The sequence below is a fragment of the Necator americanus genome, chromosome X (genome assembly GCF_031761385.1).
Source record: "Necator americanus strain Aroian chromosome X, whole genome shotgun sequence".
Taxonomy (NCBI): Eukaryota; Metazoa; Nematoda; class Chromadorea; order Rhabditida; family Ancylostomatidae; genus Necator; species Necator americanus.
The window spans coordinates 22547315-22569499 of NC_087376.1; the positions used below are offsets into that span (position 1 = coordinate 22547315).

The 22185-nt window shown below is 44.1% G+C and overlaps 9 protein-coding genes across 10 annotated transcripts; 4 read left to right on the forward strand and 5 right to left on the reverse strand.

Moving 5' to 3' along the window:
- Positions 1-548: 548 nt before the first annotated feature.
- RB195_024849 (uncharacterized protein) lies at positions 549-1148 on the forward strand (the record flags this gene model as incomplete). Its single annotated transcript, XM_064212766.1, has 1 exon — positions 549-1148. One exon carries the CDS (start codon positions 549-551, stop codon positions 1146-1148), a length of 600 nt encoding a protein of 199 aa, XP_064068647.1.
- A 416-nt stretch (positions 1149-1564) lies between these two features.
- RB195_024850 (uncharacterized protein) lies at positions 1565-2569 on the reverse strand (the record flags this gene model as incomplete). The annotated part of the gene is made up of 3 exons (XM_064212767.1): positions 1565-1676; positions 2089-2198; positions 2459-2569. The coding sequence occupies 3 exons, from the start codon at positions 2567-2569 to the stop codon at positions 1565-1567; spliced, it is 333 nt and encodes a 110-aa protein (XP_064068648.1).
- A 3864-nt stretch (positions 2570-6433) lies between these two features.
- Positions 6434-7180, reverse strand: RB195_024851 (uncharacterized protein; the record flags this gene model as incomplete). The annotated part of the gene is made up of 3 exons (XM_064212768.1): positions 6434-6660; positions 6788-6953; positions 6992-7180. The coding sequence occupies 3 exons, from the start codon at positions 7178-7180 to the stop codon at positions 6434-6436; spliced, it is 582 nt and encodes a 193-aa protein (XP_064068649.1).
- A 2379-nt stretch (positions 7181-9559) lies between these two features.
- RB195_024852 (uncharacterized protein) lies at positions 9560-10366 on the forward strand (the record flags this gene model as incomplete). 2 transcript variants are annotated; one of them, XM_064212770.1, is made up of 1 exon in its annotated part: positions 9560-10366. In XM_064212770.1, one exon carries the CDS (start codon positions 9560-9562, stop codon positions 10364-10366), a length of 807 nt encoding a protein of 268 aa, XP_064068650.1. The 2 variants fall into 2 exon arrangements, with proteins under 2 accessions (XP_064068650.1, XP_064068651.1); XM_064212769.1 differs by having other exon boundaries at positions 9608-10366.
- Positions 10367-17595: 7229 nt separating this feature from the next.
- Positions 17596-18069, reverse strand: RB195_024853 (uncharacterized protein; the record flags this gene model as incomplete). Its single annotated transcript, XM_064212771.1, has 1 exon — positions 17596-18069. The coding sequence occupies one exon, from the start codon at positions 18067-18069 to the stop codon at positions 17596-17598; it is 474 nt and encodes a 157-aa protein (XP_064068652.1).
- On the forward strand, positions 18002-18376 carry RB195_024854 (uncharacterized protein; the record flags this gene model as incomplete). The annotated part of the gene is made up of 1 exon (XM_064212772.1): positions 18002-18376. One exon carries the CDS (start codon positions 18002-18004, stop codon positions 18374-18376), a length of 375 nt encoding a protein of 124 aa, XP_064068653.1.
- A 123-nt stretch (positions 18377-18499) lies between these two features.
- On the reverse strand, positions 18500-18803 carry RB195_024855 (uncharacterized protein; the record flags this gene model as incomplete). Its single annotated transcript, XM_064212773.1, has 2 exons — positions 18500-18659; positions 18733-18803. The coding sequence occupies 2 exons, from the start codon at positions 18801-18803 to the stop codon at positions 18500-18502; spliced, it is 231 nt and encodes a 76-aa protein (XP_064068654.1).
- A 293-nt stretch (positions 18804-19096) lies between these two features.
- On the forward strand, positions 19097-19441 carry RB195_024856 (uncharacterized protein; the record flags this gene model as incomplete). The annotated part of the gene is made up of 1 exon (XM_064212774.1): positions 19097-19441. One exon carries the CDS (start codon positions 19097-19099, stop codon positions 19439-19441), a length of 345 nt encoding a protein of 114 aa, XP_064068655.1.
- Positions 19442-19684: 243 nt separating this feature from the next.
- On the reverse strand, positions 19685-20050 carry RB195_024857 (uncharacterized protein; the record flags this gene model as incomplete). Its single annotated transcript, XM_064212775.1, has 1 exon — positions 19685-20050. The coding sequence occupies one exon, from the start codon at positions 20048-20050 to the stop codon at positions 19685-19687; it is 366 nt and encodes a 121-aa protein (XP_064068656.1).
- Positions 20051-22185: the final 2135 nt, after the last annotated feature.

Sequence of the window (22185 nt, forward strand, 5' to 3'; positions counted from 1 at the left end):
TTCTAGTGAGCTCTGTCCATCTTATTTCTGTTTTATGGCACACTTGTAGGTGTTTCCAATAAATAAATAAATACTTTGTATAACATCATACTTTGTATATGCTCAGAAAGCATATCGGACGGTAGTTCCGAAGATTCTCTCTGTCACCTTTCTTATGGATAAGAACGGTTCGCGAGGTCTTCCACTGGTCTGGGATCCTTTCTTTTTTAAGGTAGGATGTCATGTGCGCTGCTAAAACCTTTACGTAATGATTTCCATCTCACGACGAGAAATTCGCGGAGATCCCTGCGGCATTTCTTTATACTCGTTCTTCGAAACTGGGATACCTCGTGTCAGGGCGAGATTCCGATCAGGGGTAGGAAGTCTTCACGGTTTCTAACATTGCGGTTGAAAAGGATGACTTGCTCGAAATCGATGATAACCCGCAGTGGTGGGAAGACCTTCTCACGTTCGAATCATCATGCGTTTACGAATTCATGGGACCATGCACCCAAGAACGCAAAAAACCTGACGCAAAAGGATGGTAATCATTCAAAGGAACTCTTTAAATGAAGAGAGATGAATACTATGTAGGGTTTCCATGGAAAGAAACTACAAGCACCCTACCAGACAACAAGTCTATAGCCGCAACGAGACCGGAAAGCATTGTCCCCAAGCTCGTCAAGGACCCCGCTATGCTACGACAGCACATTGAAATTATCATGAGTCAGCGCGAACAAGGAGTTATTGAGGAGGTCGACGAAAGCGCACTATCAGAGGGACCAATTGTGCATTACCTCGCGCACCGCGCTGTCGTCACCCCTCACAAAAAGACGACGAAACTGAGAGTTGTCTTCGATGTATCTGCGCCTCTGAAAGAACATCCTTTACTCAATGACGTTTTGCTACCGAAGATATGCGACATTTTGCTGCGATTCAGAATCGGAGACATGGCTATCACCGGTGATGTGGAAGAAGCCTTCCTCCAAGTAAGGTTGCATCTATGGGACAGAGATGCCACACGATTTTTGTGGCTACGAGACATTGCGCAACCAATTTCGCTAGCGAATACTGTTACTTACGGGTTCGCAAGGATGAATCGGCTTGAATTGTTCCCCTTTCCTTCTCGCATTGACAATCAAGTTTCACTTAGACACATACGCCGGTAACTCGAAGCTTGCCAAAGAAATAGTCGACAACACATATGTGAACAACGTCGTAGTAATGGTATCATCCACAGAAGAGGCAATATACCTGTACAAGGACTCGAAACAACTTTTCTGCGACTTCAAAAAGAATTTGAGGAAATTTCGCTCAAATAATAGCGTTCTCGACGCAACGACCTCAGCTCAAACGACATTCAAAAGGTTCTCAGAATATTTTGGCATTCACAAGGAGACCATCCTGTTCTCGAATGCCGGCATACGACCTGAGCAATGCTGACGAAACGATCGATTTCAGAGCAAGTGGCTTCGATTTATGATCGACTGGGAATACTCACCTCAGTTACGTTACGAGAGAAACAGTTCCTTCAACAACTTTGCAAGTTCGACTATGATTGGGACAAACCCTTCTCACCAGGACATTAGAAGATCTGGAATGACATCATCAACGCAACTGTCTCTCGGAAAGCAGCCCGAATCGGTGCAACAGCTACTCTGGTCCTATTCGCCGACTCAAGGGAAACCCCACAATCCCTAAACTCGAATTAAATGCAAAATCGAAATCTGCGGAGGACCTAGCTGTGGATCCTTCTACCTCAGCAGAGGTTGTTCATTTTACCTTTCATCTTCCACGTGCCAGCAAAGGAGGAAATATATGAAATTTTCAACTGTGTTCAGTGGAAAGAAGAAGTGTCGGTCGAACTCACCGTACTTTCCGAACACGATAAGAAGATGGACAAAACCCTCATCTCATTCCTCTTTGCGAAATGCCCAGGTTTTCGAAGCATAGGTCAAAGCAGGAAGTAAGGTGGTGTTGAAGAGGTGAGCACGGAGCCAGGTGTTCCTGGTCTTTTCCTCTACATCCGCGATGCTCTTATACGCTCCCCAAGATACTCGTCTCCTTCTGCCCAGCTCGGGGATCAGGTCGTTCATCATGTTTAATTACCGACCCAGATAAACGTAGCTGGTGTATTCGGATATGTTCGTTCCGTTGAGCGTGAATGGAGCATCCGAAACCCATCCGTTGCGCATGAACACCGTCTTTTGCAGATTCAGCTGAAGACCGATGCATCCACATGTTTCATCAAATTCGGTCAGCATTCATTCCGCTTGGCTGATGCTAGGTGTTATCAGTACGATGTCATCAGCAAAGCGCAAATGGTGTGCTGTCGACCATCAACCTTCACTCCCATGTCGTCCCATTCCAACTTTCGCGTTGCGTTCTCGAGGGTGGCAGTGAATATTTTGTCAATGATGATATTTTTGTAGAATGGCGAAATTCAGGTCGTGAAGTTACTGCACAACTCTCGAAGTACCTTTATGTACTGAGTAGGGACGCCTTGCTTGCTCAAGACTTCCATGACCGCTTCTGTCTCAACTAAGTCGAAAGCCTTCTTCAATTCGATGAAGGTGAGACAGAGCGGCATCTTGTACTCTCGTGATACCTCGATGAGTTTCGAAACAGTGTGAATGTGGTAAATAATGCTGAATCCTTTTCAAAACCCTGCTTGCTCTCATGGTCGTCCTTCATCTGAGGATCACTCTTTGAAGGGCTTGTAGATGACGGATAGTAAGCAGATTGGGGGGTAGTTGCCCATGTCATGTAGATCTCCCTTCTTATACAATAACACGGCCTCGCTGGTCTTCCAGTGTTTAGGGACCTTGCATTCCAACAGGTAATGTGTAAATAGTTTTGCCAGAGCGTTGATGAGAACTTGCGGCTGATTCTTTAAATGTTCAGATCTTATCCTGCAATTGGGTGTTCGTTGCTCCACTTGCACATTGTCAGACTGAAGCCCCGCCCATTCCTTTTCTAGAAGTTAGAAGCGAGCAACGAAGAAACATTCAAACAAACTCTATAAATACTTTGAGGAAAATAAACGAGGAGCCGTGGAAAGTTATCTGAAATAGAATGAAACAGAAGTGAACGAAATAGTTCCTTCCTTCTTCTAATCTCACTAATAAGCAGCTATATTTTTATTGACCTCAAGAGAAAAAATCCAACAACAATTTCAAAGGGACATGTTTAAGAACCACCTATTGTTGTTACCACTAACGACTTCATCACTTAAATATTCCTCCGATTTCAGTGGTAATTTCAATGTTATTTTATTCCACTCAAACTGACAACTTTTTCACAAATTCGAGAAACTACTAGAGTATTCTTCATTCCAGTCGAATTATTTCTCAGTTGACGTATGGTTTCCTGCCATAAAGTGTGTGTGTGTTGCGCCACCACGTTCACTTCAATTCGAAATCATTTGAAGTTTACAAACGTATAAGTAGCCTATACTTGCGGGGGTCTAGCCAATGCGTCAAGTTAGTGTTTTTATCCTCCCAGACAAGTCGGGTATCAATTTGTTGAGCTCGGAGGGATGACAAGCTTGGTGAGCACTAGGGCGGATTCGGACCTCCGATCGATCGTGCAGACGGCGGAACCTCTTACCGACCTTGGTGTACGAATTTTGTTTTCTACTTCATCTAGTCCCAAATAGATGACTATGTTCGGCACATTTTTTTTTCACACTTCGCAGAATTGCAGCCAGATTTTTTTAAATCCCAGACCATAAAATCTAGAGCTTATAACTTTCTGCGTCTCTCTGCAATCACTAGGGGCTTTGATAATTCTCAAATTCACGTTTAGTTATGCGATGTGCTGAGACTCCTTTCTAGGACGCAGTGTCTAAGAAAACCATTTTATAACGATTTTACTTCAGTTCAAAATAGAAATACCGCCGAAACCATCACGGGTGCTACTTCAATGGCACGAACATATTTACAATTCTAAACGAGGTGTGTGACATCTTGATCATGCACACTCTCTCTTTCTCAGAATGTAGGGCATTTCTTGGTCACTGCCCGCGCTACTTACTTGCTCGGTGGCAAGTCAGCCAAGACATCAATTGCCTAACGATAGTCGCGGTCCTTTGCAAATTTAGCTAGGTCTAAGTACTTTAGATCAGCGGCTGCTCATCAAGTTACTTTCAGCTCTAACTGCATTATGACTGCCATCTTACATAGAAATGCGCATGCTCAACCAGCAAAATCGTTGATTGAACCGCTGAGCCTCTAGTGAACTGCAGTGCTAACTGGACATTGAACAAGAGCCAAAATTCACTGCGAGGATTGAGAATGAAACGGGTGTTCTGTAAAAAAAAAACTCCACATAAATGCAGGACGGGTTGAAATGTACAAGAATACAAAAATAAATAATAATAAATACTTCTAGAGTCAGTCGGAGTCTGCTTTTGACAATATCCTTGCCACATTGAAATCAGCTTTTATCGCTACTTAGGTATTGGGTCCCTCCTTCAACTTGCTCCACACTAGCAGCTCAACCAGCGTTAGATAATTACATAATGAATTGATAGGAACAAAAATCTGCCACTTAGAATTCTTAAGAGAAGGAATTGCAGTTGGAGCGGTTTTATTGTTTGCGCTGCTCCTCCAACTTTGTAGAAAAAAGCCTCGCTTCACGTTACCTCAGCATGAGATGCTGGATTAACGTGAAATCCCGCTATCACAAAATCTTATTCTACAGGTTTATGCTGACTCACTGCAACACTACAACTTGACCGATAAGAGACATATGAATTGTTTCCACATCACTTCTGCTTGCAGGATAGGATCATACACCACAAAAACGCCTCTCACATTGTTAGACCAGCCCTTAGCACAAAGCATACTTGGAAATCATTTAACAACCAACCCATAGCCATACTACATAGATTATCTCAAAAATTTCCACAGCCCAGATGACAAGGTTCTACCGTCTATATAGCGAAAATAGATCAATATGAATGATATCGATGTCCATTTTATATATCCCAAATTCCTATATCCAAAAACAACTAAACCTGCAGGCAAGTTTTCGTCGCACTCCGCATACTCTAAGTGAAAGATTTGCAGCGAAAATGCGAAGCAAGGACGAAATCAATCGTTTCTGGAAAACATCTAAAAGGGCTATTGGTATTTATAATCAACATCATCGCATACTTCTAATTGTCAAGCTCGGTCCAATTCTACAGGTTACAAAAGGAGAAACTCGATAGTCATCTCTAACAATGCTCCACGTCTTCCTCGCCTTGCCTCGCTTCTCGTCACCGCTCATAATGCTCCTGCCGAATTGTTGCTCCGTATCCTCGTTCATTTTTGTCTCGGGAGTTTAATTGCTCACTCTACCCCGTCTGTGCGATGCACAGTGCAAAATTATGGACAGAGAGCAGCCTAGCCATTTGCACAGAGGATAGGTTTAATTACACCAGTTTGGGGTACACTTGATCTTTAGGTGTACATAGGAACTCGTGTTGGACAGATGAAAAAGTGACGCTTTTTATTACAGCATGAAAAAGCAGTGAATTGCCCGTCCGACACGAATTTCCTTTTCCGCTCATAGAGCGCGAACTCTCAACACGTGGCGAGATAAAGGTCACAATCAGCGATAAGGAAGGAGACTTTGTGGTCATATCACGTGAACTAGACATGGCCATCACTCGAAAACACTTGGATGACGCTACACTCTACCACTCTTCGTCATATGAAGAGTTCATAAAACAAAGTCGCCATCCCAATAGAGTTTGGGTCGAGACCAAAAAGACTGCAGGGTTACATAAAACAATGATCACAAGGCTGAAATACGAACTTCCTACTTCCCCGGTTCTATACCTGCTAATAAAAGCACACAAACTCTCTTCCTCTGCTCTTCTTTCAGAAGATCCAGAGGTATTCAAAGTACGTCGTATCATAAGCAATGTAGGTGGCCCTACGGATAGAATATCTTGGCTTTTGAACGCTATACTTGCACCATTGCTCAAGTATGTTCCCACGCATCTATCCAAGACCAACATGTTCCTTGCGTAGCTTCAAAGAGCGCGTTCAGAAAAAGAATGTGTCATCGAATGTTTCGATGTCACATCGCTTTATACAAATGTTTCAAACAGCGCTGCAATGCAAGCTGTGTTCGAGCTACTCGTAGAGCACCGAGACACTCTAGATTTGCACCGGTTTTCCATAGGGCAAATTATGACGTTCCTGGATGAATGCTTGAAGTGCTGCATTTTTCGTTGGACACTATTATAGACAGATCAGAGGATTGGTCATGGGACAAAGACTAGCTCCCACACTAGCCATTGCATTCATGTCTGACATAGAACAACCCATTCTGGAACGAAAATCTTTCCTGTACTGCCTTTACACTGATGACTGTTGCATTTTATGCGGCACTAAAGACGAGATGGACACTTGTTTCAAGGTTCTAAACCAGGAGTCTCTTTACATGCGGTTCGCCTGTATCATCTTCCGCGTTCTATCGTTCGGTTGCTTGCGAAACGCCCACGTTTCTGAAGCGTAGGAGCGTAGGTCAAAGCAGGAAGAACGGTGGTGCTGAATAGGTGAGCGCGGAGCCGGATGTTCTTGGTCCTCTTCACTACATCCTCGATGCTCTTGAATGCTTCCCAAGCTGCTCGTGCCCTTCTGCCCAGCTCGGAGGTCAGGTCGTTCATCATGTTGATTTCCCGACCTAGATCTACATAGCTGGAGCATTCGGATATGTTCGTTCCGTTGAGCGTGAATGGGGCATCAGAAACCCATCCGTTTTTCATAAACATCGTCTTGTCTAGGTTCAGTTCAAAACCGATTTTTCTTACACGTTTCATCAAATTCGGCCAGCATCCGTTCCGCCTGGTTGATGCTTGTTGTTATGAGAACGATGTCATCAGCGAAACGAAGATGGTGTAAATGCCGGCCGTCAATATTCACTTCCATGTCATGTTGCAATCTCCCATGTTCCAATCCTCTCATCGCATCATGGCACTGAATGTGTTAGGTGAAATTGGGCCACTCTGACGAACCTCTCTATTCACATCGATTATGACATTGTAGAATGGCGAAACATTGGTCGTGAAGTTGCTGTACAACTCACGAAGTATCTTTATGTATGGAATAGGGACGCCTTGGTTGCCCAAAGCCTCCATAACCGCATCGGTCTCAACTGTATGAAAGGCTTTCTTTAAATCGATGAAAGTGAGGAACAGCGGCATCTTGTACTCTCGCGATACTTCTATGAGATTTGAACCAGTATGTATGTGGTTAATCGCACTGAACCCTTTTCGGAACCCTGCTTGCTAGCATGGCTGTCCTTCATCTAATGTTCTTTCTGTATTGTCTAGGATTACTTTTACGAAGAGCTTGTAGATGACAGACAGTAAGCAGATTGAACGATAGTTGCCGATGTCTTGTGGGTCTCCCTTATACAACAGCACGGTCTTGCTTGTTTTCCATTGCTTAGGAACCTTGCATTCCGGCAGATAACGAGTGAAGAGCCTCGCCAGTGTGTTGATGAGGACCGGCGGTAGGTACTCCACATGTTAACGCTTGATTCTGTCGAGACTGGGTGAAGTACGATTCTTCACCGACTTGGTGGCGTGTCGAAATTCGGAAGGGAGGACCTTTGGAGTGACATGTCCATCTTCCCTCAGATAGTGAGGAGGCAAGTGGAAGTGGCTATCGAAGAGATCTGAGTGGAAGTCGCATGTTTCAAAAGCACAGCTGGTGATCAATATCAAACACGACGATGCTGCACGACGATGTTCCGTCACTCAAGCTGCACGACGATGTTCCGTCACTCAAGTAGCAGATCAACCCGCACACTTTCAGAAGTTCAGCTTCGAGATAAACATCCTCCAAGGCCGGCTGGATAGCCTCGAATTTAACCTGTTCCCCTTACCACAAGTGTGCCAACACCAAGTCGGTGAAGGGACCATCTACGTTGATACCCACATGGGAATGAGGAATGTGCGAGAGAACGAAAACAGCGGCATCATGGCAGAAGTCCAAAAGGTCCGAAGTTCGTCACGTAAAAGATCACACTGACGTAGCAGTAGAACCGCAAGTTCAACCCGCCGCTCACCTCTCACGGCGTGCCAGGGAGTACAGAGAACAAGGTCTCTATTAGTGATCTATTTTATGTTGTCATGCTTTAGAAAAGGATTTCATATTGCAGTTGATATAACTCATATTGTAGCTTGGTTCCTGTTACCATCTAGCTGATCAGCACTAGACTTAGGAAACATAGCTTCATCAAAGGTCGATCTGCCGCAAGCTCGATTCCGCCCTCACAGTAAAAAGGGATTGAGATGTGCTGTTGAGTAGAGTGTGCTTTTTTCTCATTTTACTTCATGCCGCTTGTGGCTCTCGTTATGTGAATAAACCTTGCATTTTCAAGGCGTGCTCAAAACTCTCGCGGGCCAGAAAGTTGCTAAGCTTGGCTGAGAACTTCTACGCACCCTGGTTATTCTACTAACTTGGCCCCGACTTATTACCCTTCGTTTCGGCCCCTGAAACTGCATGCACGAGAGAGAACATTCAACGAACAGAAAGAGCTAGAAAGTGAGAATTCGAGGCTATCCAGCCGGCCTTGGAGGATGTTTATCTCGAAGCTGAACTTCTGAAAGTGTGCGGGTTGATCTGCTACTTGAGTGACGGAACATCGTCGTGCAGCATCGTCGTGTTTGATATTGATCACCAGCTGTGCTTTTGAAACATGCGACTTCCACTCAGATCTCTTCGATAGCCACTTCCACTTGCCTCCTCACTATCTGAGGGAAGACGGACATGTCACTCCAAAGGTCCTCCCTTCCGAATTTCGACACGCCACCAAGTCGGTGAAGAATCGTACTTCACCCAGTCTCGACAGAATCAAGCGTTAACATGTGGAGTACCTACCGCCGGTCCTCATCAACACACTGGCGAGGCTCTTCACTCGTTATCTGCCGGAATGCAAGGTTCCTAAGCAATGGAAAACAAGCAAGACCGTGCTGTTGTATAAGGGAGACCCACAAGACATCGGCAACTATCGTTCAATCTGCTTACTGTCTGTCATCTACAAGCTCTTCGTAAAAGTAATCCTAGACAATACAGAAAGAACATTAGATGAAGGACAGCCATGCTAGCAAGCAGGGTTCCGAAAAGGGTTCAGTGCGATTAACCACATACATACTGGTTCAAATCTCATAGAAGTATCGCGAGAGTACAAGATGCCGCTGTTCCTCACTTTCATCGATTTAAAGAAAGCCTTTCATACAGTTGAGACCGATGCGGTTATGGAGGCTTTGGGCAACCAAGGCGTCCCTATTCCATACATAAAGATACTTCGTGAGTTGTACAGCAACTTCACGACCAATGTTTCGCCATTCTACAATGTCATAATCGATGTGAATAGAGAGGTTCGTCAGAGTGGCCCAATTTCACCTAACACATTCAGTGCCATGATGCGATGAGAGGATTGGAACATGGGAGATTGCAACATGACATGGGAGTGAATATTGACGGCCGGCATTTACACCATCTTCGTTTCGCTGATGACATCGTTCTCATAACAACAAGCATCAACCAGGCGGAACGGATGCTGGCCGAATTTGATGAAACGTGTAAGAAAAATCGGTTTTGAACTGAACCTAGACAAGACGATGTTTATGAAAAACGGATGGGTTTCTGATGCCCCATTCACGCTCAACGGAACGAACATATCCGAATGCTCCAGCTATGTAGATCTAGGTCGGGAAATCAACATGATGAACGACCTGACCTCCGAGCTGGGCAGAAGGGCACGAGCAGCTTGGGAAGCATTCAAGAGCATCGAGGATGTAGTGAAGAGGACCAAGAACATCCGGCTCCGCGCTCACCTATTCAGCACCACCGTTCTTCCTGCTTTGACCTATGCTTCGGAAACCTGGGCATTTCGCAAGCAGGAAGAAAACGCGGTGAGCGTCATTGAACGCGCAATTGAGAGAGTGATGCTAGGAGTATCCCGCTTCACGCAAGAGAGGGACGGGATTCGAAGTCCTCTCCTATGTCAACGATCGAAGATTAGAGACACCGCTACGTTTGCCAAGGAAAGTAAAATAAGGTGGGCCGGACACGTGATGCGCTTTAATGACAACCGTTGGATCAGAGCCCTGAGCAACGGGGTTCCCGTGATATTAAGCACTACCGGAAGACCGCCGACCCAATGGTCAGATTTCTTCACGAAGTCCTTCGAAGAAAATTACGATCCTTTTCGTGTGCTATGCGAAGAGAGGAACCACTGGCCGACTCTCGCACGCGATAGGGACAAATGGAAGAATTACTGGCGCCCGCTCGACCGGTTTGAAGATCAACGAGAGTCAAAGTGTCTTTTTTCGCGGGCTGGTTCAAGTTCTTCACGAATTGCATGGAAACGGTCTTAGGGGTAATGCTTTTCTGCTCGTAGGTGCAGGTTATGACGGGTGTTTTCATCCTTTTCTCTGATTCCAAAAATCTTATTTTTTCTATAAAAAAAACCATTCAATGAATAGTAGGAATGAATGTTTGTCGATAAAAAACTAAAATGAAACGAGACAGATTGCCTGCGTTTTACAGAAATGTATTTCTCTGTATGTCCATTCCTCCATAAGTTGCCCTTATAAGGTTGCCACATGATTTCCGCAGAAATTATATGGACGTACGGAGGCACCCACTCTAGTAAGGGTTAGCTGTTTACGAGCTGTTGTTTCAACACTCTTGTAATGTATTACTAAACCTTTAGCAAGAGAACTGCAACATCAAACCAACTCAAAATTATAGCTCACAGAACTTTAGAAGCGTTTTGGATAAATGCAAAAGGTCCAAAAATGAATAGAAAGGAAGAGTGCTTAGCCGTGACCAACGAGCTGGCTCTGTATCAAGACCTTTGCGGGTTTGATCTACGGGGTCATATGCGGGTCGCATCCTAATTAGTAGCAGCGGAGCGATTGCACCACGCGGATATCCGCTAACATCACGGCAACGCGGCTACTGAGGTAGGCACAACGATTTGGGCTTTTTTGGTTTTTGTTCACGGGTGTAATATCCTAGGGGATGATGACTTGTTCTGGATGAGGCATTTGAGAGGATATATTGCAAATGTTCTTACTTTCCAGGCTCTGACGAAGGCGACAACGCCGAAACGTTAGCCGTAATAAATTTTGTTAACAATCTTGGCTGTTGCTTAAATTCGACTATCAACGAGTTGCAATCTCTATGCCAAAATTCAAGGAAAGTCGAAACTTTCGCACATGTATGTTGGCTTTGAAAGGGTAAGTTAGTTTCTCTCATCTGTTAGTGAGGGTAAATAAACTTTTATGTGAATGCATACTTCCAAATTTGCAAACTATTATGCTGTATTATAACGGGCGTATTCTGTCACGTGTGTGCGTCTGTGTATGTGTGTGTCTCAGTCAAGAAATCCCAAAAAGGGAGGGATACAGATATCATGGCGTCGGTTTGGTGCGCTGGAACCCCAAGGCGGTAAAATTGAGTGAAACTGGTCCTACGGCTTCGAATTCATGCCCCGAACGCCCAAGAAAGCTGTACAGCGGGGAGGGACGGGTTCCACTGCCTCGGATTGGTGCTCGAGATCCACAACGCAGTGGAATGGGTTTCTGTGGTTCCTTCGCATATCTATTTCCCAGCATGTCTCCTGATGCTGCTAACATCCTTTCTTCAAAAAGGGGAAACACACGTGCAAACGTCTGCTTAAATACAAAGCATAGTAGCCAATAGTTTGCGCGATCTGACGACGTAGGACGTTATTTTTTATCACTACAATAGTGATATTCACGTCCTTTCCTTTTAGCACATCATTCTTTGCTAATAGTTGAGAACGGAGGAAACTCATACTTTGAATAATGTTTCCAAATTGTGGAGATGTGAGAGAAGCATAGATGCAAAATCAAGTTTGATCGTTCTCCAAATATAGAACTGACGCGCATAGAGAAACTCTTTCATCTATGCTTAAATTTTCAGGTAAAAATTTGAAGAAAGCGTTGATAGAAAAAAGCAATTCTAATTTTACAAAAAATGTCGCTACTGTTATTTCTCATTAATCGGTGAAGGCGAGCGAACAGCAAAAAAGCCTGAAGTCCAGCTTTAGCTGTACGTTCGGGCTGGTATATAATAACGAGCTTAGTCCGTGTGTGTGTATGTGTATGTGTGTGTATATTTGTCTGTGTGTCACGAAATTCGAAAAAGGGGGTGCGACGGGTCCAACGGAGTCGGATTCGTGTACCGACCCCAGGAATCTATAAAATGGGGTGCAACAGGTCCGCCACCGTCAGATAACTAAAAAAAAGGGGCTGCGACGGGTCCCACAGCGTCGGATTGATGCGCCGGCTGCAAAGAGCTATAAAATGGGGTGAGGCGGGTCCCACGGTGTCGAAGTGCTGCGCAATAACTTCGCATGCATGTCGCAAAAGCGAAATGGGACGTTCCAGCCGTTTCATAGCCGTGCCCAGTGGACGCGTTGCTTTTCACCTTTATGACTTCTTCGCCCGTCTAATTCCTTGCACGTTTACCACAAGCAGGTAACATGCCAAAACATCATTCTTGGATAGCTCTTAGGGGAAACAGGAGGAAAATCCATATTTCGAGTAATGCTTTCAAATTGTGTCTACATCATATTGATGTCGAAGGAGTGTTTGAAGCTGAAGTTTGAGTACTCTCCATATGTAGGACTGACGCGTTTAGAAGGAAAACTAAATTCTTTCGCCTTTACTTATAATAAAAAAGATGAAGAAAGATGGTGAGAGGTAGACAAGTCTAACTGCACAGAAAAGGACACTAATATTGGTTTTCGTTGATCAGTGAAAGGAGCGAAACGAACACCACAGAAAGTCTGAAGTCCGGCTTTGGCCGGACGTTCAGACTGGTATATATATATATATATATATATATATATATATATATATATATATATATATATATATATATATATATATATATATATATATATATATATATATATATATACATATATATATAATGACATGACACTTGGCAAGATAGAGCGAAGATGATAAAATTACACCTGAATTTTTTCAAATTTTGTCATGTATTAGACGTTTTCAAACCTGAACGATCTTTTGTGGGTGCACATAACACTCAACGCCATCAAGCATGCTTGAGTTCCGGCAAGGTTCGCAATGTTTTATGTGCACATTCTCCTCCGTTCAGCCACGTTACACATCATCAGTGAAAGCTTGAGAAAAGGTTTGGCGAATGAGAGGATATGGAATGTCTTTCTTTTTTGCCTTCCAAAAAAAGTGGTCCGCAAAGATTCGACGTGACCTGTTCACTAAGTTCGTCAGGTGCTGTTGAAAGAAAATTCGACTGATATGAATACGACGCTGCCGTAATCCAGGTTACACTGGTTATTCGTTACTCCATAGATAAATAGTGCCAACACAATAGCAAAGCTGTGGGGAGCAGATAAGAACATCCTCAACTTCCTAAGCTACAGCTTCAATTTTCATTTTGTAAATAGAGCTTCGCGTCACCACGCAAGTGCATGGCTTAACGAAGCTTGTAGACGCTTAACACTATTCAAAATAGTAATGAGTCTCACTAAGGTGTTATAGATGGCCAAATTTCAGAAGGGTCTTTAAGGATGGTAGAAAACTATATTGTTTAGGGGTGCCGAAGACCCGTACGGGAAATTGCTGGAAGAAGCATTGAAGCAGAAGTGAAGAATGTTGCACAGATATCGTTAACGTCATTGTAATGGATATCAGAGTTAGGAGCAAATGATAGAAAATTGTAAGAAGTCCAAAATTTGCAAACCAAACCTTTTTTATTTTGAGATCGTTTTTGCATTTTACATTAGACTAGACATCACTCCCGGTTTTGCTGGCCAACCAGTTCGCACGAAAGTTCAAACTCTCAGCACTTTGATAATTTCTTGGAAACGAATTGAGGGAGCCTGCCTAGAGGCATATACACTATAGATTTGCATTACTCTACTCCACAGATTGACACAAGCAAAACAATCAAGTTAGATTCAACCTGTATAATGTATTTCTTTGGCAATATACAAGTCCAACATCTCAAATCAAAGGTGTTTCAAAGTTTCACAAGGTGCTGGTTAAAATTATTTTAAAGCTTCTCACATGTGAAACACGTAAACCGTGTAAACCGTCAAAACAGTCGTCATTTCTACTCCATAACGCATGACGAAGAAGGCGACTGTATCTTGCATATAAATATTTCGTCTTCTTCGAGGGAAATTTTCCTTCACATGGAAAGAAGTTCACAAAACGAACCCTCAGAACCATCATCGATTGGGAGCTCTTCGCTTCGTTTGTCGGATATTGGGAAGATAGCGTCATGAACAACATCCAGTACGAGTATGAACGGCTTGAAGAACATCTTCACGATTGTACGAGGAAAGCGTAGAATTTCAAAACCACCAAAAAACAACTGTCTCTGGAAACTTTAGAGCTGATACGTCAGCATGGAGTTCCACGAGCTCCAGGCAACCAAGAACTGATGATGAGGACTGGCGGTAGATACTTTGAATGTAGTCCCAGCTCGCAAGACTTTGCAGAAAGGCGATGAAAGAAGACCTCAAAGAGTGAAGAGCAGAAGTGGTGGCTGATGCTGCTGAGGCTGAAAGAGCATTCACTGCGCCCATCGAAACTTCGCCAATCGTAAAACAAAAATGATCGCTCTCTGCACCCAGATAGAACAACTGCAGAATCGAGAAGGGGTGTAGAAGGTCATTCACGACTTCTACTCAGATCTCTTCGACAGCCAAGTCCATTCGCTTCCTCAACATCTGAGGAAAAATGGACATGTCATTCCAGAAGTCCTTCTTTCCGAAGTCCGACATGCTATTATGTCGTTAAAAAAAACTCCACCCGGTCCCGACAGAATCGACCTTGAACGTCTAAAGTGTCTACGGCCAGTCCTAATCATCCCACTGCCGAGGCATCTGTCGGAATGCAAGGTTCCTAAACAGTGGGAGACCATGTTGTTGTATAAAAAGGGAAATCCACGTGACATCGGCAACTATCGCCTAGTCTGCTTACTGTCTGTCATCTACAAGCTTTTCACAGGAGTAGTCCTGAACAGGGTAGAAAAAACATTATATGAACGACAACTATGTATCAAACAGGCTTGCGAAAAGGGTTCAGTGCGATTGACCACGTACACACTGTTTCAAATCTCATAGAAGTATCGCGAGAGTACAAGATCCCGCTCACTTTCATCGATTTGAAGAAAGACTTCGATACAGTTGAGACCGAAGCGGTCCTGGAGGCTTTGGACAACCAAGGCGTCCCTACTCTTCATAAAGACACTTCATAAAGACAGAAATACATAAAGATACGCTGACGGCGATTTCCTCCTGCTTCCGAAATCTAGGTTTTCGAAGCGTAGGTCAAGGCAGGAAAAACGATTGTGTTCAATAAGTGAGCAGGGAGCAGGATGTTCTTCACTAAATCACGATGCTGTTGTATGCTCCCCAAGCCGCTCATTCCCACCTGCCCAGTTGCGAGGTCAGGTGGGAATGAGCGGCTTGGGGAGTTGTTTGTTAGTTTATTCATTATTTTAATGTTCCAACTTAGATGTGCACAGCTGAAAAACTCGGATATATTCGTTCCGTAGAGCGTTAATGGGCCATCAGAAACCTATCCGTTCGACACAAACATTGTCTTGTCAGAGTTCAGCTGAAGACCTTTCTACACGCTTCAAGGAATTCGACCAACATTCGATTGATGCTTGATGTCATCCAAACGATGTTATCTGCGAAATGAAGATGGTGTGTGGATTCCTCTCATCGCGTTCTCGAGAGTGGAACTCAATACTTTGGAGGAAACTGTGTCATCCTATCGCATATCTTTCTTCACTTAGATCGGGACAACATTATTCTTAAATGGAGGAGTTTTAGTGTTGATTTTGTTACACAATTCGTGTAGAATCGTTATGCATCGAGTAGAGACCCCATAATTGCCCAAGGGTTCCATAACCGCTTCCGCCTCAACAATCGTGGTGATGGGACTCAACTCTCTCGAACACGAACTTCCCTTTCCTTCTTCTTCCTCTTCTCCTCCTCCTATTTCAACGTTTCTGCGACAGTTTCCGGTTGTTGGCAATTCAGTATATCAGAAACTTCATGTGCTTGGAAAAAGAAAAGTCGAAAATCAGCCGATGAAGAAATGGCAAATGCAAAAATTGGTAGCCAACAGAAGCGAAGAAACATTAAGTAGCAGAAAACGTAAATTAACTGAAATGGTGTTGAAATATTACAAATATTTTAGCTATTATTTTATTCTATTCTTCTTCTGATATCTATGAAATATCTTTAGATAGGGTCGGGTGTAGTATAGCGGTTAGAGGTTCTGCTTCCTGCAGTTTCGATCGGAGGTTCGAATCCACCCTAATGCTCACCAAGACACTGAATTGACACATGGAGTAGCCACCGCAAGTTATTGTATTGGCCGGTCACATGTTTGTAAACCTCAAACGGATCTGAATTGAAGTGTACGTGGGGGAGTATCCCAAGCGGATTGATTAACGCCAGAAACTTTGTCCTTTGTCCTTTTTATCTTTAATATTGAATAAAGAACATAATACGAAAAAAAAAAAGAAGAATCAGGTGCATAGGTGGAATTACAGAAGAAAAACGAAAAAAAACCGAAAAAATCAACATTTGTTTAGTATAGTAAAGAATTAGAAACGCGCAACCAATTCTAAAAGATGAAGAATTTAATTATATGTAGTGGTCAGTAGTTAGGAAGTGGATTTAATGGAATTTAATGACCATCCTGTGCAGATTGTTAGATCTGGATGATCTCAAATAAGAGGACCGAGAGAAATATTTCGGGTAGTCTTGATAGAAGGTTTGAACTACAAAACTGCCATACCACTGCTTCTTCCCACCTCCTAGTTTTTTTTCGGAATTTAGATGAGACAAAATTTAAGATTTTTCTACTTTTTCTGGATTTTACCATCTAAATTTTGAGAGAATCAGAATTTCGGGAAAGGAGAAATTTTGCACATAGGGCTTCCTCTAGTCGCTCTATCCGATGGATAATGGAATAGGAAAACTTGCCAAAATCCCGATTTTTGCTCGCTCGCCAAAAAATGTGTGATCTTGAACAAAATTCACTAACTAACTCGAAGTAACTCGGATTAACTTGGTGCGAAGCATATCATCTTCCAGTATGTGGTAGTCGAGGAATTCCTCTATCAAATGCTATATCAAACGTCTTCCAGGGCCCCACTGTTTTTCCAACTTTTTGATGGAACTAAGATGGAAAAAATGATGTTTTTCCCATCTTTGTCATATCAAGAATCTGGAAAAAGAGTGGGTGTCGAACCTACGAGGTCCCATTGTTACACTGTCAACACGTTGTAAATTTTCAAAACAAAATGATTTGGCTTCCATAGTGTCCTGCGCCTAAAACTAATTATATGTTGTAATTTACATAAACATTTAAGTTATCTATATATATATATATTTATATATTTATAGTTAGTGTAATATTTTATAATGTTTGTAATTATCTGATCACCTTGATCTTCGAACTGGTTGAGCGGGAACCAGTAATTCTTCCAATTGTCCCGATCGCGTGCCAGAGCCGTCCAGTGGTTACTCTCTTCGCGTAAGACACGAACAGCATCATAATTTTCTTCGAAGGATTTCGTGAAGAAATGTGACCACTGGGTCGGCGGTCTTCCTGTAGTGCTTAATATCACGAGAAACTCCGTTGATCACAGCTCTGGCCCAACGGTTGTCGTTAAAGCGCATCAAGTGTCTTATTTTGGTATACTTGGCAAACGCGGCGGCGTCTCTAATCTTCGATCGGTGATGTAGGAGAGAACTTCGAATCCCGTCCCTCAGTTGCGTGAAACGGCACACTCCTAGCATCACCCTCTCAATTGCGCGTTCAATGACACTCACCGCGTTTTCTTCCTGTTTGCGAAATGCCCAGGTTTCCGAAGCATAAGTCAAAGCAGGAAGTACGGTGGTGTTGAAGAGGTGAGCACGGAGCCGGGTGTTCCTGGTCTTTTCCTCTACATCCTGGATGCTCTTATACGCTCCCCAAGCCACTCGTCTCCTCCTGAACAGCACGGAGGTCAGCTCGTTCATCATGTTCAATTACACCCAGATAAAGATAAATGTAGCTGGTGCATTCGGATATGTTCGTTCTGTTGAGCGTGAATGGAGCATCCGAAACCCATCCGTTGCGCATGAAAATCGTCTTTTGCAGATTCAGCTGAAAACAGATGCATCCACATGTTTCATCGAATTAGGTCAGCATTCGTTCCGCTGGCTGATGCTAGGTGTTATCAGTACGATGTCATCAGCAAAGCGCAAATGGTGTGCTGTCGACCATCAACCTTCACTCCCATGTCGTCCTATTCAAACTTTCGCATTGCGTTCTCGATGGTGGTTGTGAGTAATTTGGGTGAGATTGTATCACTCTATCGGACCACCTCTTCATGTCAATGAAGATATTCTTGTAGAATGGTGAAACTCTTATCGTGAAGTTACTGTACCACTCTCGAAGTACTTTCATGTACTAAGTAGCGACGCCTTGGTTGTTCAAGGCTTCCATGACCGCTTCCGTCTCAACTGAGTCGAAGGCTTTCCTCAAGTCGATGAAGGTGAGACGGAGCGGCATCTTGTACTCTCGTGATACCTCGATGAGTTTGGAAACAGCGTGAATGTGGTCAATCGTGCTAAATCATTTTCGAAACCCTGCTTGGTCGCATGGCCGTCCTTCATCCAAGCTTTTTCAATCCTATTAAAGACCACTCTTGTACAGAGCTTGTAGATGACGGACAGTAAGAAGACTGGGCTATAGTTGCCGATGTCATGTGCATCTCCCTTTTTATACAACAACACGGTCTTGCTGGTCTTCCACTGTTTGGGAACCTTGCATTCAGACCGGTAACGTGTAGAGAGCCTCGCCAAGGTATTGATTAGTACTGGCGGAAGGTTCTTCAGGTGTTCTGCTCTTATTCTGTCGGAACCGGGCGCCGTACGACTATTTACCGACATAATAGCATGTCGTGTTTCGAACGGGAGAACCTCTGGAATGACATGTCCGTCTTCCCTCAGATGGTGAGGAGGCAATTGAGCATGGCTGTCGAAGAGATCAGAGTACTAGTCGTAGATGATTTTCTCCATTCGCCTTCTCAATGCAATGGTTGTTCCCTTCGGGTTCGGAGAGCAGTCGTCTTGCGACTGGCGAAGTCTCGACGGGCATAACGGATGCTTTTCCTCTGCAGCTTTAGCCTACACTTCTGCTCTTCTCTCCTTAAGGTCTTCCTTTATCGCCTCTCTGCAAAGCCTTGAGAGCTCCACGCTGGCGTATCAGCTCAAAATTTTAAAGAGACAGGCGTCTTTTGGTGGTTTTAAAACTCTCAACCTTCTTCGTGCAGTCGTGAAAGTGTTCAACGAGCCGGTCGTATTCCTCGTTGCGAAATTGCGAAATCTTCCCAGAAGCGGGCAGGCGTAGCGTAGCAGTACCTTTTATTGACGATGATGTAGTCTATTTCACTACGGTACCCTCCGCCGGGTGACTCCCACGTCCAGCGTAGAGAGGAAGGCTTCTGGAATTGCGAGTTCCCATGGATGGTCTTAGTCGTCATGATGAACTCGGAGAGCCTCTCCCTCTGTTCATTCCATTGTAGGCCATGGGTCCAAATGTGAAGTTCCTCAGGCGTTCTTCTTGGGCCAAATTTGGCGTTGAAATCGCCAATTATGACCTTGTAGAAGGCATGATCTTCTCGGTAGAACTTCTCCAGCCCCATATAGAAAGCTTCAACTTCTTCTTTTCTCTGTAGCTTGATGTTGGAGCGTAAGCGACGAAGATAATCAAAGCTGGTGTTGGACCACATCTTCCCATCCGCAGACGTCCGATTCGGGTCGTAAATTGTTCAAAAGAGTCGATGTTCCTTGCCATACTCGTGTTGGCGAGGACGCCAGCTCCACCACCAACACCTCTCCTGTCGCATGTTCCTAAGAACAGTTCTTCTCCAATTTCATACATGGTGTTGAGAGAGTGGCGTCGCCTCCTCTCGGTCAGTGCGATAACGTCATACTTAATCTTCTTGGCTTGCGTCATCAGATCTTCGATGGCTGCTTCCGATGCAAGCAATCAGGCCTTATAAGTACAGACTGTCGTCCTAGTCCTTTTCCGTTTCGGTAGTCTACATGAATCCTGCAACCCCGTCTTTCCTGACGCTACCGTACCAGGCTTTCCTCCAGAATCAGGAAACTATTTTCTATTACTGTGTTTTGCGTAAAATTTTAAAACCCATTGGCAGGTTGCAAGCCTCTAGTCCCAAGAGTTTCTGGGAGAACTTCCGTTCTCCTGGAGTGGAGATGTGGAGTTTATTTGTCGGAGGCGACTCCAAACCGCCTCCCTTGCTCCTCCCAGTCATTTGATTGCAGGCTCTCGGCCGTAGCGACTGCGGGATACGGTAGTATTATGAGGCGATCCACAGCAGAAACACGGAGTCCATCTCCTGAATCCACCCGCGTCTCTGGGCAAGCACAAGGTTGCTTTTGGTCGGCTATTAGCCCCCTATCCGCCACCCGGGGAGGCGCCACGTAGCCTCGTGACTAACCGGCTGTGATCCCTCTAGTGAGGGAGATCCGTGGATGTAATTATCTAATATTATGAAATATTTTGTCCTGGTTATCATGCCATCTTCCATTCACTACGCCCTTCTCTTGTGATCCCTCCCTTTACGACCCCGATGGAAAACCCTATCACACGCTAGAACCTGATCTCAGCTGAATCGAAGACTTTTATCAAATCGATGAAATTGAGGTACAGCGGCATTTTGTACTTTCTCTACTACTTCTATGAGTTTTAAAACGGTGTGTATTTGGTCAAGAGTGCTGAACCCAACTCAAGACCCTCCTTGTTCGCATGACTAACCTTCATCTAACGTTCTCTCAATCCAGTTATCACTTGTGAGGAGCTTGTTGGTGACTCACAATAAGCAGACTGGACATAGCTACCGATGTCATTTGGATTTCCCGTTTTACATAACAGCACGGTATTGTTGGTTTTGCAATGCTTAGAAGCTCTCAATTTTGACAAATAAACGAGTGAAGGGCCTCACCAATGGTTGATATTTAGTGGACGTAGGTCATTCAAATGTTCAGAACTGATGTCGATGTGTCAGCAGAGAAACTGAAATCGTCGTCATGGTAGTGTGGTTGGAAAATCCACTGAAATATTACGATAGAGCATGAGCATCAAAGAAAATCCTCGACCGCAAATTTTGACCTGTGTAGGTTTCTTGGTTCACTCAAAAGTTAGTTGGAAAATATCCAAAAATAGAGAGAAAAAAACCTCTCAGTGAGTTTAAAAAAAAGGAATTTAGAAATGTCAAATTCTGCCAACGACTCACTTGACTTCATCGTCGGGTTGTCGCCTGATGCGATTGCACGCCTCTTCGCCGAGGTGTTTTGCCCTTGAACATAGCTGTGCCCAACCTTCTCGACCTTCTGCGAGAGCTTGCACAGAATCAATCCATTCCTCGCTAATCCATAATATCCCTCAAAACCTCACTTCTCTTCTGAACTGCCTATCCGTCCCGAGTATCCTCAAGTCCTCATTCACCACCTCAGTTCAGAAATCCCGCTTTCGGTCAGGTGCCCTCTTCCAGCTTAAAAGCGACACACTCTTCAAAACTAGTTAAACAAAACGATCTGCTGGTCTCCTTAATATATGACCAAAGAAGCGAAGACGATTTTCTATCGCCACTTTCAATGGCGGTGGAAGACGTTGATATTCTCCACCTGTCATCCGCCGGTACACCACATCGTTTTCCGCGTAAAGATCTTTAAAGTGGCATAACATACACAAAAAGTAGGCAAGCAGCCGTCTCAGCAGCTTCTCTTCGATACAATCAAGGCTCTCCATCACCGTAGACAGCGCTGCAAGAGTCCGATTACTACATCATGATGGGGAGAATTGCGGATAAGTAGACTCGCAGCTCCACTTCGTTGGTGATGTGCACCACAGTGATTTCGTTAAGGACTTAAATGCAGAAGTGACCTTGGCGAATCTTTGCTTAATCTTTCTCGTAGCTGCCGTTGTTCTTCAGCGTGAAGCCCATGTAACAGAGCTCATCAACAAATTCGATCGCTTGTCCGGCGACGCTAATTCCTGTTCAGGGCCTCGAAGGGACCCCGAGATCTGATCTTCGCATGATGTCACCGATTCATGTCATCAATTAGGCG